This window comes from Mustela erminea, chromosome 6, assembly GCF_009829155.1.
Source record: "Mustela erminea isolate mMusErm1 chromosome 6, mMusErm1.Pri, whole genome shotgun sequence".
Taxonomy (NCBI): domain Eukaryota; kingdom Metazoa; phylum Chordata; class Mammalia; order Carnivora; family Mustelidae; genus Mustela; species Mustela erminea.
This window is the reverse complement of record NC_045619.1, coordinates 138,689,031-138,701,905: the sequence shown is the minus strand read 5'-3', so window position 1 is coordinate 138,701,905 and position 12,875 is coordinate 138,689,031. Positions and strand designations below refer to the sequence as shown.

Genomic DNA, 12,875 nt, shown 5'->3' with positions numbered 1-12,875 from the left:
ATTTAGAAAGATCCTTCTGCTTGCAACATCAAGATTCTATTAGAGCTAAAACGAATAAGGAAGAATGCGAGAAATGTTGGCAGAACAAATTATGAAGGACAGAAGCCAGGAACATGGAAACCAAAGAAATGACAACGGCAAGAAAAGAAAAAGTCGGTATTCCAAAGAGTAATAAAATAGCAAATCTGAGAGCCTAGATAAAAAGGATATTCTAGTAAAAACAAAATTGTATAAATTGTTGAAGTTTGTATAATCAAGATTATATTGAGAAGCTGAATAAGCTAATTAATTCCCTTGCCTGCGAAAGATATCAGCGCAATATTTTACCAAGTTTTACCATGCTTCCTTACCTGAAAACACGAGTCAAAAAAGAATACTTGTACAAATCATTTTAAAAGTAGGCAATTAAATATCAATCTCATTAATGAACATTAAAATGCAAAACAAAATAGTCCACTTTTTTCAGCTGTGCATTATTACTAATAATTTTTTTTAATTTTTTTATTTTTTGAGAGAGAGCGCCCTCCGCCCCTTGCATGAGCGGGCAGAGGGGAGAGGCAGAGGGGGAGGGAGAGAGAGAATCTCAAGCAGACTCCCTGCCAAGTCGGGAGGCAGATGCAGGCTCGATCCCATAACCCTGAGATCACGACCTGAGCTGAAGTCGAGAGTTGGGCACTTAAGCAAGCAAGCCACCCAGGCGCCCCAGCTATGTATTATATATATATATTTTAAAGATTTTATTTTTATTTATTTGACAGACAGAGAGATCGTAAGAAGGCAGAGAGGCAGGCAGAGAGAGCAGGGGAAGCAGGCTACCCGCTGAGCAGAGAGCCTGATGTGGGGCTCGATACCAGGACCCTGGGATCATGACCTGAGCCGAAGGCAGAGGCGTAACCCACTGAGCCACCCAGGTGCCCCAGCTGTGTACTATATTTGATCTTACACTAGCTGCTCTAACAATAACATCCCTTTATCCCCAAAGGTTTCAATTAGAGGCTGACAAAACCAAGATGGGGTAAGATGGGGCCAAAATCAAGGCAAGAAATGAACAGAAACAGATTGGAAATGGAATGTTTGCTTCTAGAACAGCCCTAGAATTCTGCTGTCAGGAACTGGAATGGGTCCTAATGCAATTAAAGAAGAGAAGCCCCAAAACAGAAATGGAAACCAAGTAACCTCTGTTCAAACACTGGAGAAGCAGGCTTGTTTCTGTGCCTCAATATAATATCAAGTATCAATTCTTTATATCCAGAGACTTTCGTTCATTCTGAGCTTTAGATAAACAAGAGATATAAATCAACAGGAAAATAAATCTCAAACTCTATTAAAATAGACTATAATCTCAGAAAAAGAAAATTTAGACGAGTCTTTCCATTGCATTACCTGTGACACTACTTATGAGTTATTATCGATACTTGAGACTGAACTTACAGAACTTAATCAAATAAAACTATTTTTCCTAGTAATGCCAGAGCATCGGGGAAAGAAGGCTAACTAGCAGACCCCAGAGGTAAGAGGTCCTCATCCTTAGAGTTAATACATGTCACCTTATTGGCAAAAGGGTCTCTGCAAATGAGGTAAGTTATAGCTTCTGAGACAAGATTATTGTGGTGTCTGGAGCGGCCTCTCTGTGCAACCACACGCATCCTTTTAGGAGGGAAACAGGCAGGCATGACACAAAGAGAAGGTGATGTGAAGACGGAGCCAGGAGAGTCCGGAAGACACTGTTTCCGAAAACTAAAGGACACAGCCACAAGCTAAGGAATGCCAAGAGCCAGCAGAAGCTGGAAAAGGCAAAGAACACCTCCCACCCCAACCCCCAGACCCTCTGGAGGAAGCGTGGCTCACACAGGGCTTGATTTCAACTCAAGGACACTGGCCTCCAGAGACACAAAACACTTCTATGTTTCAAGACACTTGGACTGGGGCGCCTGGGTGGCTCAGTCCGTGAAGCGTCTGCCTTTGGCTCAGGTCATGATCCCAGGGTCCTGGGATCAAGACCCCCACTGGGCTCCCTGGTCGTCGGGGAGTCTGCTTCTCCCTCTGCCTCTCCCCCTGCTTGTGCTCTCTCTCACTTTGCTCTCTCTGTCTCAAATAGTAAAATCTTTTTAAAAAAGAGACTTGGTTTATGGTAATTTGTTACAGCAGCCATAGAAAACTAATACAAGGGAGACCAGTTTGGGGGCCACTGGGACCAATTTTAACATTTATCTACACTCAGGAATAACAAACAATAAGGGAGAAGTGAGTGAAACAGGTACAGGTCCAAAACCATAAGGCACGTATGATTTGATACATGTCAATCTGTCTTCTAGGTCATAGCCTACTAATACTTTGAAAAGAATTTTCCTTTCAAATGTACCGTATGTGAAACCCAATTAACCCCCTTCAGGTGTCAATTCTGAAATGTTTAGATCAAAGCGAAGATCTCTGGCCAGACATCCCGAAGCCGCTGTACATTAGTTCCATCTATTCCCTTCACATCTCCTGGCCGCTTACCTAGCCGTGCCAAGAAGCACCAGCCTACAACTTACCCAAGAAAACCGAGTTAGCTCTTAAATAAACCACATGTTAAAATACTAAGTAAAATAGCAAATATTGGCCAACTCCAAACAAAATTTTTCTAGACACCGGGAAGCACCAGTAGGAAGGTACTTTCCTGAGTATCTGTTGTCTCGTTTTATTTAATCTCCGTAACCAAACCGGACACGTTGTGCATCACAGACAGTGAATAAATATTTGGGGAAAGAACAGATAAGCACCGAAGGTGCAAAGGGAACAGAGGCACCTGACCACGTGCCATGCCGGGGCTTGGTAAATTCCAACCTGAGGGCCAGAGGCAGGCTGCTGCCTGTCTTCAGAAGTAAGATCTTACTGGAATACAGCCATGTGTGTTTGTTGACTCGCTGTCTGCGGCAGCCTTCTCACTCCGATGGCAGTCTAGTGGTTGTGACAAAGACAGATGGCCAATAACGTATACAATATTGACTCTGTGGCCTTTTACCGAAAAGCTCAGTCAGGCCCTGCTCAGTGACTACACCGGGCAGCAGGAAGGCGGCTACAAGGACACGCCGACAGGCACATGTACCCTCCACCAGGGGCTAAGACGATGCGTGAGTAACCTGGTCTCTGTCTCACAACATCTTAACACAGTCAGTAGAACAAAAACTGTATCCCCCAGCTAATATTTAAACTGGGTGAGTGAGCTGTGATAGAAAAATCAATAGTGTTACGCAGGGGGGACCGTTATGTGGAGAAGGACCCGCAGGAAAGCAAAAACTTGTCATGTGAGGCATTCACTCAAAATGTGCCTTTCCTAAGAAGCAGCCTATTATCATGGACAGGTAAGGAAAAAAAAAAATAGCTGCTAACAAACAAAACCAAACCACCATCAAACGGAAACAAGACAAGGGAAAACATTATAACCAGAAAAAAAAAAAAAAAATTCACAGTCCTGAAGCTTTTAAAATGTAGTCATCAGCATTTCACAAAAACTCTCAAGTTCTAAGAGATCTGGTCCTAGAGCTCACCTGGATTTGGAGGACGTTGCTGCCGAACTACATGCTCCTTTATTCAAATTGAATGTAACTGGAAGGAAAAAATGATATATTTTTACATGTATATTTCATCATACATAAAATAAGTATGTGTGTGTGTGTGTGTGCGCGCGCATGTGTGCGTGTGTGTGTTTCAGGAAAATTATAAAACTTATCAGATAACACCAAAATGTATCCACTCATGGACATTTTGAATAAATGAGAGCTGGAATGCTACCCAGCTACCCAGCGACGATGACTTCCGGCAGATAATACTAAGCGATGCTCACAGAGCTGGGAATTGAGCTACCGGCGACTGCCTTGGCCACTCTCTGCCTCCACAGCTCCCCCTCCCCATGCTAAGGGAACAGGACTCCAAGTCTGCTCGGGTGTGTACTGTAGCTCTTAGACATGGTTTGGAGCTCGAGTCTGAATGTCTGTGTCCCCCTAAAACTGGTACGTTGAAAACCTAATGTCCGAAGTGATGTGATTAGGAGGTGGGGAGATTCTGGAGGTATTAGTAAGGTTCTTTTGCTCTAAACCAATCAGAGTAATCCCACTTCATTTCCCAGTGACTGCTTCAGGTAGAGGCTGATATGGACTGGCCATGATATTCAGAAGGAAGGCTGCTGGCCGGAGGAATGTTTTCTAGATAAAGTTTCCTTTTTCCTTGCTCACAGGGGACTCCGGAAGAGATGCCCTCTGTTGTCCTCTGGACAATGTGGGTGTGCATACAATGGCCAAACTGCCCGCCCCACCTTGTGTCCAGTGGCTGACAGAGGGCCTGGCATCCAAACCGCTCTACTTCTGGGACTCTTACTCTGGCAACATATTTCCTTATTACTTAGACTAGTTTTAGTTGGTTTTGTTACTTGTAGTTGAAGGCACCCTACCTGGTTCATTGTTACCTTTTCATAAACCGGTAAAAACAATGCATTCCAGACAGATTATACGTCTTGCCCCCAAACATGGCGCTAGTTTTTGGCAGAGCCGATATAAAATCATCCATATTAAAAGAGTAAGAAAAAAGTAAAACCACCTTTTTCTTCGTCATTTTCTCTGCTTAATTCCGTAAAAATAGGGGCCTCCTAAAAGGCAAAAAAAAAAAAAAAAAAGAAAGAAAGAAAGAAAAAAGAAAAAAAAGAGGATGATGGTTTGGTTCACAGTGCATTTACTATCAATATTCAAGAGTCCCAAATTATGACTTGCTACCCATGTTGCAAGGCAGCTCCAACATGCAGCTCTGAAATGGTTTAAGATCCAGGCGCCTGGGCTGCTCAGCTGGTCAAGTATCTGCCTACGGCTCCGGCCATGATCCCAGAATCCTGGGATCAAGTCCTACATTGAGGTCCCTGCTCAGTGGGGAATCCGCTTCTCCCTCCCTCCTGCTGTTTCTCTCTCTCTCTCAAATACATAAATGAGATCTTTTAAAAAAATAAAATGATCAAGATCCTAGTTAAGAAATTATATGTACTGCAAATATTCTTCGACTGAGAATTATTTCAAAGGTGAAAAAAGTGGCTTCTTTGTACCACATTGCAGAAGATTACCTACATTTTTATTTCTACTACAATTTAAACAGAAAACAACATAAAACAATTAACCTTTAGAATTTTAGCTAGAGGATGGAGTGCCTGGGTGGCTCCTTTGGTTAAGCATCTGCCTTTGGCTCAGGTCATGATCTCGGGGTCCTGGAATCCAGCCCCGCATCAGGCTCCCTGCTCAGCGGGGGAGTCAGTTTCTCCTTCTCCCTTGCACTGCTCATGCTCTCTCTTGCTTGCTCTCTCTCTCTCTCAAACAGATAAAATCTTAAAAAAAAATAGAATTTTAGCTAGAGGATTACTTTAAAAAGCAAAACCCTTCTATACAGTGGGAGAGTTCAGTGTAAGATCAAGAGCCTAAGACTAACTCACACTGAACCGCAGATCAAACCCACCTCTGCACGTTATTAGCTCCGGCACCATCTCACCATCTCCCCGTACCTCAACTACTCTGTCTATAAAACAGGAATACTGTGCACATCTAGAGGTGTCGTAAGGATAAATAGGATAAAATAAAGGAAGCTCTTAGCATAACGCCTGCAACAGGGTTTGATAAATGTTAACTATTATTTCTACTAATAAAAATGTTGTCTTGAGATGCAGCTGAGATATTCTTTTCTCCATCAGGATCTCATGAAGGAAGGCTATAGACAAGATGCTACATTTTAAAAACTGGTAATATTTAAGAATGCAATGAGGAAACACTGAGCAGTAGGCTTCCCTCTGCCTTTAAGGGGAGGGTGCTATTTATACTTAAAGAGTGCAAATTAACTTGAAGATTTTAGTGGAATTAAGCTAAAATGTTACAAAAGGTAAACGAATTTCTTCCACATAAGATGTGATCCTTCTTAATTTCCACAAGAGGAAATTACCATTTTCCCTCTACTGAAAGCAGAGGTTTAAAAATGAAAAAGGTGAATCAATTTCAGGAATAAAAAGCTTTAGATCTCAGGTGCCTGGGTGGCTCAGTGGGTTAAGCCCAGGCCTTCTACTTGGGTCGTGATCTCAGGGTCCTGGGATAGAGCCCCACATTGGGCTCTCTGCTCAGCGGGGAGCCTGCTTCCTCCTCTCTGCCTACTTGTGATCTCTGTCTGTCAAGTGAATAAATAAAATCTTAAAAAAAAAAAATGCTTGTAGATTTTAGGCAAGGGTTTAAATTTGTCAATTACAGCAGTTTAACCATTGTTTTACTTTAATACAGAAAGCTCCTAAAAGACTGTGTGAATAAATGCATATGAACACACGCATATGGAAAGAGTACCATTATAACCCGCGCACCCATCACTTATCAAGGTCAACAACATGGTATAAAAGCTGACTCATAAACAGATCTTCACTTTCTTATCGCCGGCTACTTCCAGCATTGCTCTGTACTGAACAGCTTTTATCAGACATGTACCTTAATGATCAGAGCCCCTGTATTCACCATAGCCAAACACTGAAAACAAGCCACATACTTGTGGCTTGGAGAATGGGTAAGTTGTGTGATAGTCATAAAATGGAACAGCAGACATCACTTTAAAAAAAGAGCTAAACACCGACAGGAAAGAACACAGGTACCGGAAACATAAAGAACACTCTGTTTGAGTTAAAGAAGCCAGACAGGGAGTATATGGTACAATCTCCCTTCTACGAAGTTCAAGACTCCACTAACAGATGATCAATAGTGCTACGTTAGAACCCTGGTTCCTCCTTGGGGGAAGGGGACTGTTCACTGGGAATGACTGTGACTCTGGAAATGGTCTGTATCTTGATCTGGGGGTGACCTGGGGGGTCACTACACAGACTCTCCATCCATCTACTTCCATCCACGTGTAAAATTTCACTGAGCTTTAGTCACCTTTAGAGTAACGCCCAGCATACACTTTATCACATGTATTTTATACCACAATAAGCTTTTTAAAAATACTAAATGGCTAGTGGTTCACACATATACTAGGTTGTTTTCCCGCACACACATAACTTTGGATAGGTAAACACCATGAGGCAGGGAGTTTTTACCTTTTGTTTACTGCTCTATCTCCAGTGCCTAGAAGGCGGCCTAGAAGGGAGTACCCAATAAATATTGGTTAAAATTAATGCCTTACTCTAGTTACGCCAACACCTGGACCATCTGAAACATGTCTTCCTCCCCCATTTATCTGCGTTTTGCCCATTGCTTTTTCAAGCCCAGCAGTAGCTACCTTCAGATACTCTGTACCTTCCCCAGGCTGGGGCAAGTGCTGGATCTCCAGGTTCCCACACTTTGTTTAACCGAGCATTGCATTAATTCCATCCAAGTGATATGATCTGCTCTGTCTCCCCCGTTAGCTATCCCCTCTGCCTTAGGGATAAGGAAACTGAAGTTTAGAAGACTGTGGAATTCTATAAGACCATGAGGCAGTAACTTAGGATTTGTCTCAACTCCAAAACCTAGGCTTTTGTACTCAGCCATGTTCTTTCTTCTCTTAATTAAGGAACGAGACCTATAAAATTAAATTCAGTGCTTAAAAGTTTTGTTTGAGACCTTTTCCTGTTGCTTCCTGGAATGATACTTGTGCTCACCTGTTCTTTCCCTTCCAGACCTCTTCTCACTTGCTCTTGAATAAATTTGGCTGTTTTTTCCTCATCGTCAAGGTCCTGCTTCTTCTTTTTCTCTAGTTCCAATTGCCGGCGGATAGTTTCTGGGTCCCTGTCTATGTACTGAATATACCAGCCCTTTGGGGTCTCATCCACCTTGCACAAACCTTTAAAAAAATAAAAGATTAAAAAATAATAATAATTTAAAAACTTTAAAAATTAAAAAATAAAATATTTGTATACAATCAAAACTGAAAGCACATACAAATGTGTTTGATCTCTGCATCATGTGTTTATTCCTTCAAACACATTCATTCAAACACATTCAAATACACAAATTCATGCAGCCCACAAATTTTCCATACTCACAGCTGATGAAACTTAAGATATTTTAAGTGGAATATTTTACCTCCTTAAACAGAAAAAATTATTATTCTGATTTTTCACTAGCTAGGTTAAGTCAACTGTGTGAGCAGGGGAAACACATGAAAGAAGTATCATCTTGCTTAGTGATTATTTAACTGTGTCTAAGTAGTTAATGTCCAAGGAGAACATAATATTCTGCTAACTTAACTAAGTACAAATTTTCCCCATCAGATGGAATAAAGGAACACACCGAATTAGTAATACATTGACACAAAATTTCTTTCTCCTCTCTTCCTAAGCTTTAGCCTAGGAAGATCAGAAATGGAATAAGCTACAAGTTGTTAAAGAACTCCATGGGGTGCCTCCACAGCTTGGTCAGGGGTCTGACTCTTCATTTCAGCTCAGGTCGTGATCTCAGGGTCATGACATCAAGCCCCACGTCGGGCTCCCCACTCAGCATGGAGTCAAATTTAGACTCTGTCTCGCTCTGCCTCCCTCTGCCCCTCCCACGTGTGTTCTCTCTCTCTGTCTCTCTCTCCAATAAATAAATAAATAAATATTTTTAAATATTTAAATATTTGTTACCTCCTTAAACAGGGGTAACAAAGGTTTCCAAAAGTAAAATGAATAAGGGGGTAAAAAAAGGGAAGGATAGTAATTGTTACCCCAGATGAGAGGATGCTTTGGTGACACATCTTTGCACGACTGAAAGAACCATTCCAAACACTCCATATTCAAGTGTAACCCACAAAATCAATCCTGGAAGATTATGCTCCTCTTGGCCAGTTTTTAATTGCCCTATCTGTCCAAGTTTCCATAAATTTGCATGGAAATTATGACAACTGTCTCTCCTTGCACTGGAGCCACATAACGACTAGTCACATCCTGCCTTACTCTTACCTTCTCTGCCCAGCCACTTTGTAAAATCAGTGAGAGTCTCCCACTGAGTGGCATTCATATGGATGTGCTCCCGGTGGCTGATATACTCATTGTAAACGATGTTGTTGTGAACTCTCTTAGTGCCTACGAACAAAATACAACACCATCAATCCTGGGCATGTTACAACATGGTGATGTTACTATAGGCACAACACCAGGATGCTTACCAAAGCGTCTCCTGAGAAGTTCTAGAAAGTCATTTCGGAATTCCCTAATAAGGAAAGGAAAGAGAGCATTATGGCACTTTTACAAATATAAAGCATCACTTCTCTGAAATGTAAGCCACCATACAGTTTCAATGTCCAATGATACATGAACCATCTGTGTGAATGTCTGTGAAGAACCTTTAAAAGCTGAAAAAGGAAGGAATCCCAAAAGACTATAGCTTTCAAGAAGGACAGGTCAAAGTCAGTCTGGAGGGAAACAGTCAGCGTTGGCAGAGCAGCTGTAACCAAAGTGACGACACATCTTTGCAGAGGTTCCTTCATCAAGTCTCTTAGTGCTACTGAATGTGGCATAACAACACTCTCTTTTTGACGGTAAAAAAACTTCCCTTATTCCACGGGAAATTGGCACTTACTGTGTCCCTCTGCACTGAGTACACTGTGTTAAGTGTACTTAACACAGGTAAACATACGTGAGTAAAACACAAAACCTGACCCAGGTTACAATCTAGCAGAAGCAATCATAAAAGAAATCGAACAGCAGAAGAGATGTAACAAAGTATCAGGGGAGTCCAGGGAGATCCCTAATATGGGCAGCGAAGTATAAATAGGACTTTAGGGGCGACTGGGTGGCTCAGTTGGTTTAAGCGTCCGCTTTCAGGTCAGGTCATGATCCCAGGATCCTGGGATCAAGCACCACATCGGGCTCCCCGCTCAATGGAGAGCCTGCTTCTCCCTCTCCCACTCCTCCTACTTGTGTTCCCTCTCTCTCTGTTTCTCTGTCAAGTAAATAAATCAAATCTTTAAAAAAATAAAAATAAAAACCAAGTAGGACTTTAGAGGTGAAGAGAAAGAGAAGACCTTCCCCAGCTGGCAGACACGAAAGCGTCACACCTGGGAAGTGAAAATCTAATTGGGCTAACGTTGAGAGTAGACAAAAATGGGGGATGCAGTGGCATAGAATAGAATAATGGGGCGTGGGTGCAAAACACAGCTGGAAAATACCGGTACGGCTACACTTCGAAGTATCTTTAATGTCATGCTAAAGAGGGAGGGTTTTATGCGTGCGGTGGAAAAGCACCAAATAGTTTACTGAGGAATTAGTACAGACTAATCTGTGATTTAGAAAGATAATCTTGGGGCGCCTGGGTGGCTCAGTGGGTTAAGCCGCTGCCTTCGGCTCAGGTCATGATCTCAGGGTCCTGGGATCGAGTCCCACATCGGGCTCTCTGCTCAGCAGGGAGCCTGCTTCCCTCTCTCTCTCTCTCTCTCTCTCTGCCAGTCTCTCTACCTACCTGTGATCTCTCTCTGTCAAATAAATAAATAGAATCTTTAAAAAAAAAAAAAAAAGAAAGATAATCTTGTGGAAAGTACAGAATAAGAATTCTCAAAGTGTGGTCCCCAGAGGAGTGGCACTGACATCACCTGGAACTAGACAGAAACGCTAAGTCTCCAGCCCCACCAGAACCTGCCACTATGGTCCCGAGCCCTCCAGGTGACTCGGACGTGTGTAGAGGTTTGTGACCCACGGGCATAAAGCATGATTGGGAGGAGCGGAAGCTGCAGCCGGGAGCCCAGTGAGGAAATCATGGAATTAATTTGGGCAAGAGAGGATAAGAACTATTATTACTAGAGTCTTGAGAATGGAGAGGATACAAGTTTAAAGGACACCGTAGAGAACTAATGAGGATTCCCCAGCCTGGCATTCCACGTAGGAAGTCATCAGGCAGCCCAGGATAATAAGCAGGTGTGTTGGGCAGAATACTGCCCTTAGCTTTAAAATGTTGGCTCTGTATTCAGAAATACGGAACTGTGCAGGAAAAAAAAAATCTACAACTCAAGACAGATGTTAGAAACAAACAGTAAGACCGAGGAGTCAACCAACATGAAGTTTGAACAGCTAGAAGAATGACGGGACTCCTGGAGCCTGTGTACTAAGGAGAAAAGGAAGCCAAGTGGGCGCCCTGAAGAATGTTCTTGCATTTGAGGAGCTGGGGGACAGGCAGAAGGGTTAAGACAGTAAGACAGGAGGATAGTAAGCAGGGGAGGAGGAGTAGGAAAGAATGGAAAACAGAGACGTGTTTGTGGACAGTTAAGAAAAGATACAGAGGAAGATGGAGAGGCACAAGCGACCCTTCCAGAGGCTGCCGGAGGTGGACGGCAGCTACCGTGGACACAGTGGACAGGGCTGGGGAGGAAGGCTCCAGTGTAGATGGCTCTTGCCAGAATGGTATTTCCCCAAATGTGGCCTATGTAGCCTAGTGGTATTCCAGACAGTTGTTTTTTTTTTTCCCCCATTTTTTAAAAAAGATTTTATTTATTTGGCAGAGAGTAAGAGAGAAAGAGAGAAAGAACAAGCAGGGGGAGCAGCAGGCGGAAGGAGAGGGGGAAATAGGCTTCTCACTAAGCAGAGAGCCCAATGTCGGACTCGATCCCAGGACCCCGGGATCATGACCTGAGCCGAAGGCAGATGCTTAAACCAGCTGAGTCACTCAGTGCCCCTCCAGATGGTTTTGGGTGGTTCAGATAAATCCTCTTTGCCTTTTTCACTGTGCTACTTGCCTTGATGGCACAAAAGCCATGCAGGACCAACCTGCTGGCATCTTAGCCAAGTGCAGGCTGTGGGTGGTGAGGCCACAGTATACCAGCAGCCCAGCCCAGGTCTTCTTCATGGGCCAGCGCTCGCAGTGAAAGTCAATGTCAGTCTCATCAAGAATGTCCTTGACAAAGCAATATTATTAATAGTATTACAACTCAACCTTTGGGGCTCTGTCTTTCCACCAGCCTGTGTGATCAAATGGGATTATGAGTTAACCACTTCTGCCGCTGGACAGTGGTTGTTGTGAGCAAATCACTCGTGCCATTGTCTGGGCCACGTGCTGAACTACCCTTTCCACAGAGCACCATTTTGTTGGAAAGAGTGACTGACAGATCAACCATGATTATTCCAAACTGGGTATTTAGTAGACACTTCCCCAAACCTAAACAAAGGGAGCGCTGTCATGTCAAGGAAAACAACTGATGGTATTTTTGGCCAATGATAAAATTTGGGCTTTCGAGAAAAATCTAAATCCGGCAAGTTAGCATCAGTCACTGTGAGTCTGATGTACTTTCCAAAACTTCAAGACATTTCTGATGACACTGATGCTGATATTAATAAATATGATTTTATGCTATTATGTAATGAAAGGTGTCACCACTCCGAATACATAGTGAGCCAATATTTTACAAATGACCAGTGCATGATGATATAAAATCACACACAGGTATGAGAAGTACAAAATGAAAGACCAGGGGTTCATGATGTAATAGGGCACAAAAAGTTTGCTGATGTGGTTTCAGATTCTACATGGCAACTAATCTTTAAGAAACTACCATGCCAGGGAGGCCTGGGCGGTTCAGGTGGTTGAGCCACTGACTCTGGATTTCAGTTCAGGTCATGGTCTCAGGGTCCTGGGATCGAGCCCTGCGTCTGGCTCCACACTCAGTGGAGAGTTTGCTTGTGGATTCTCTCTCCCCTTGGCCCATCCCCCCACTCAAGCACAGGTACACACACTCTCTAAAAGAATAATAAATAAACCTCAAAAAAAAAAAAAGTTTAAGAAACTACCATGCCATTATTTTGATTTAGTTTCAAAGAAGAAGATGCAAAATTATCTGAAAAAGGCTATTAAAATATTACCCCATTCCAGCTCTACATCTATGAATAGGATGAGCTTTCTTTGTGTTTCCCAAAACATTTTGAAACAAACTGAATGCAGAAGCAGCTG

At 42.8% G+C, this 12,875-nt stretch overlaps 1 protein-coding gene across 1 annotated transcript in view; it reads right to left on the bottom strand.

The window, feature by feature from the left end:
• The window catches only part of KIN (Kin17 DNA and RNA binding protein), a 33,686-nt gene that overhangs the window by 14,354 nt on the left and 6,457 nt on the right, over window positions 1-12,875 (bottom strand). The window contains exons 3-7 of the mRNA XM_032349789.1: window positions 9,109-9,152; window positions 8,903-9,025; window positions 7,622-7,803; window positions 4,576-4,624; window positions 3,531-3,588 (exon numbers count right to left, since the gene is read on the bottom strand). Of these exons, the coding sequence (XP_032205680.1) occupies window positions 3,531-3,588; window positions 4,576-4,624; window positions 7,622-7,803; window positions 8,903-9,025; window positions 9,109-9,152 (456 nt within the window). The remainder of the gene's footprint in view (window positions 1-3,530; window positions 3,589-4,575; window positions 4,625-7,621; window positions 7,804-8,902; window positions 9,026-9,108; window positions 9,153-12,875) is intronic.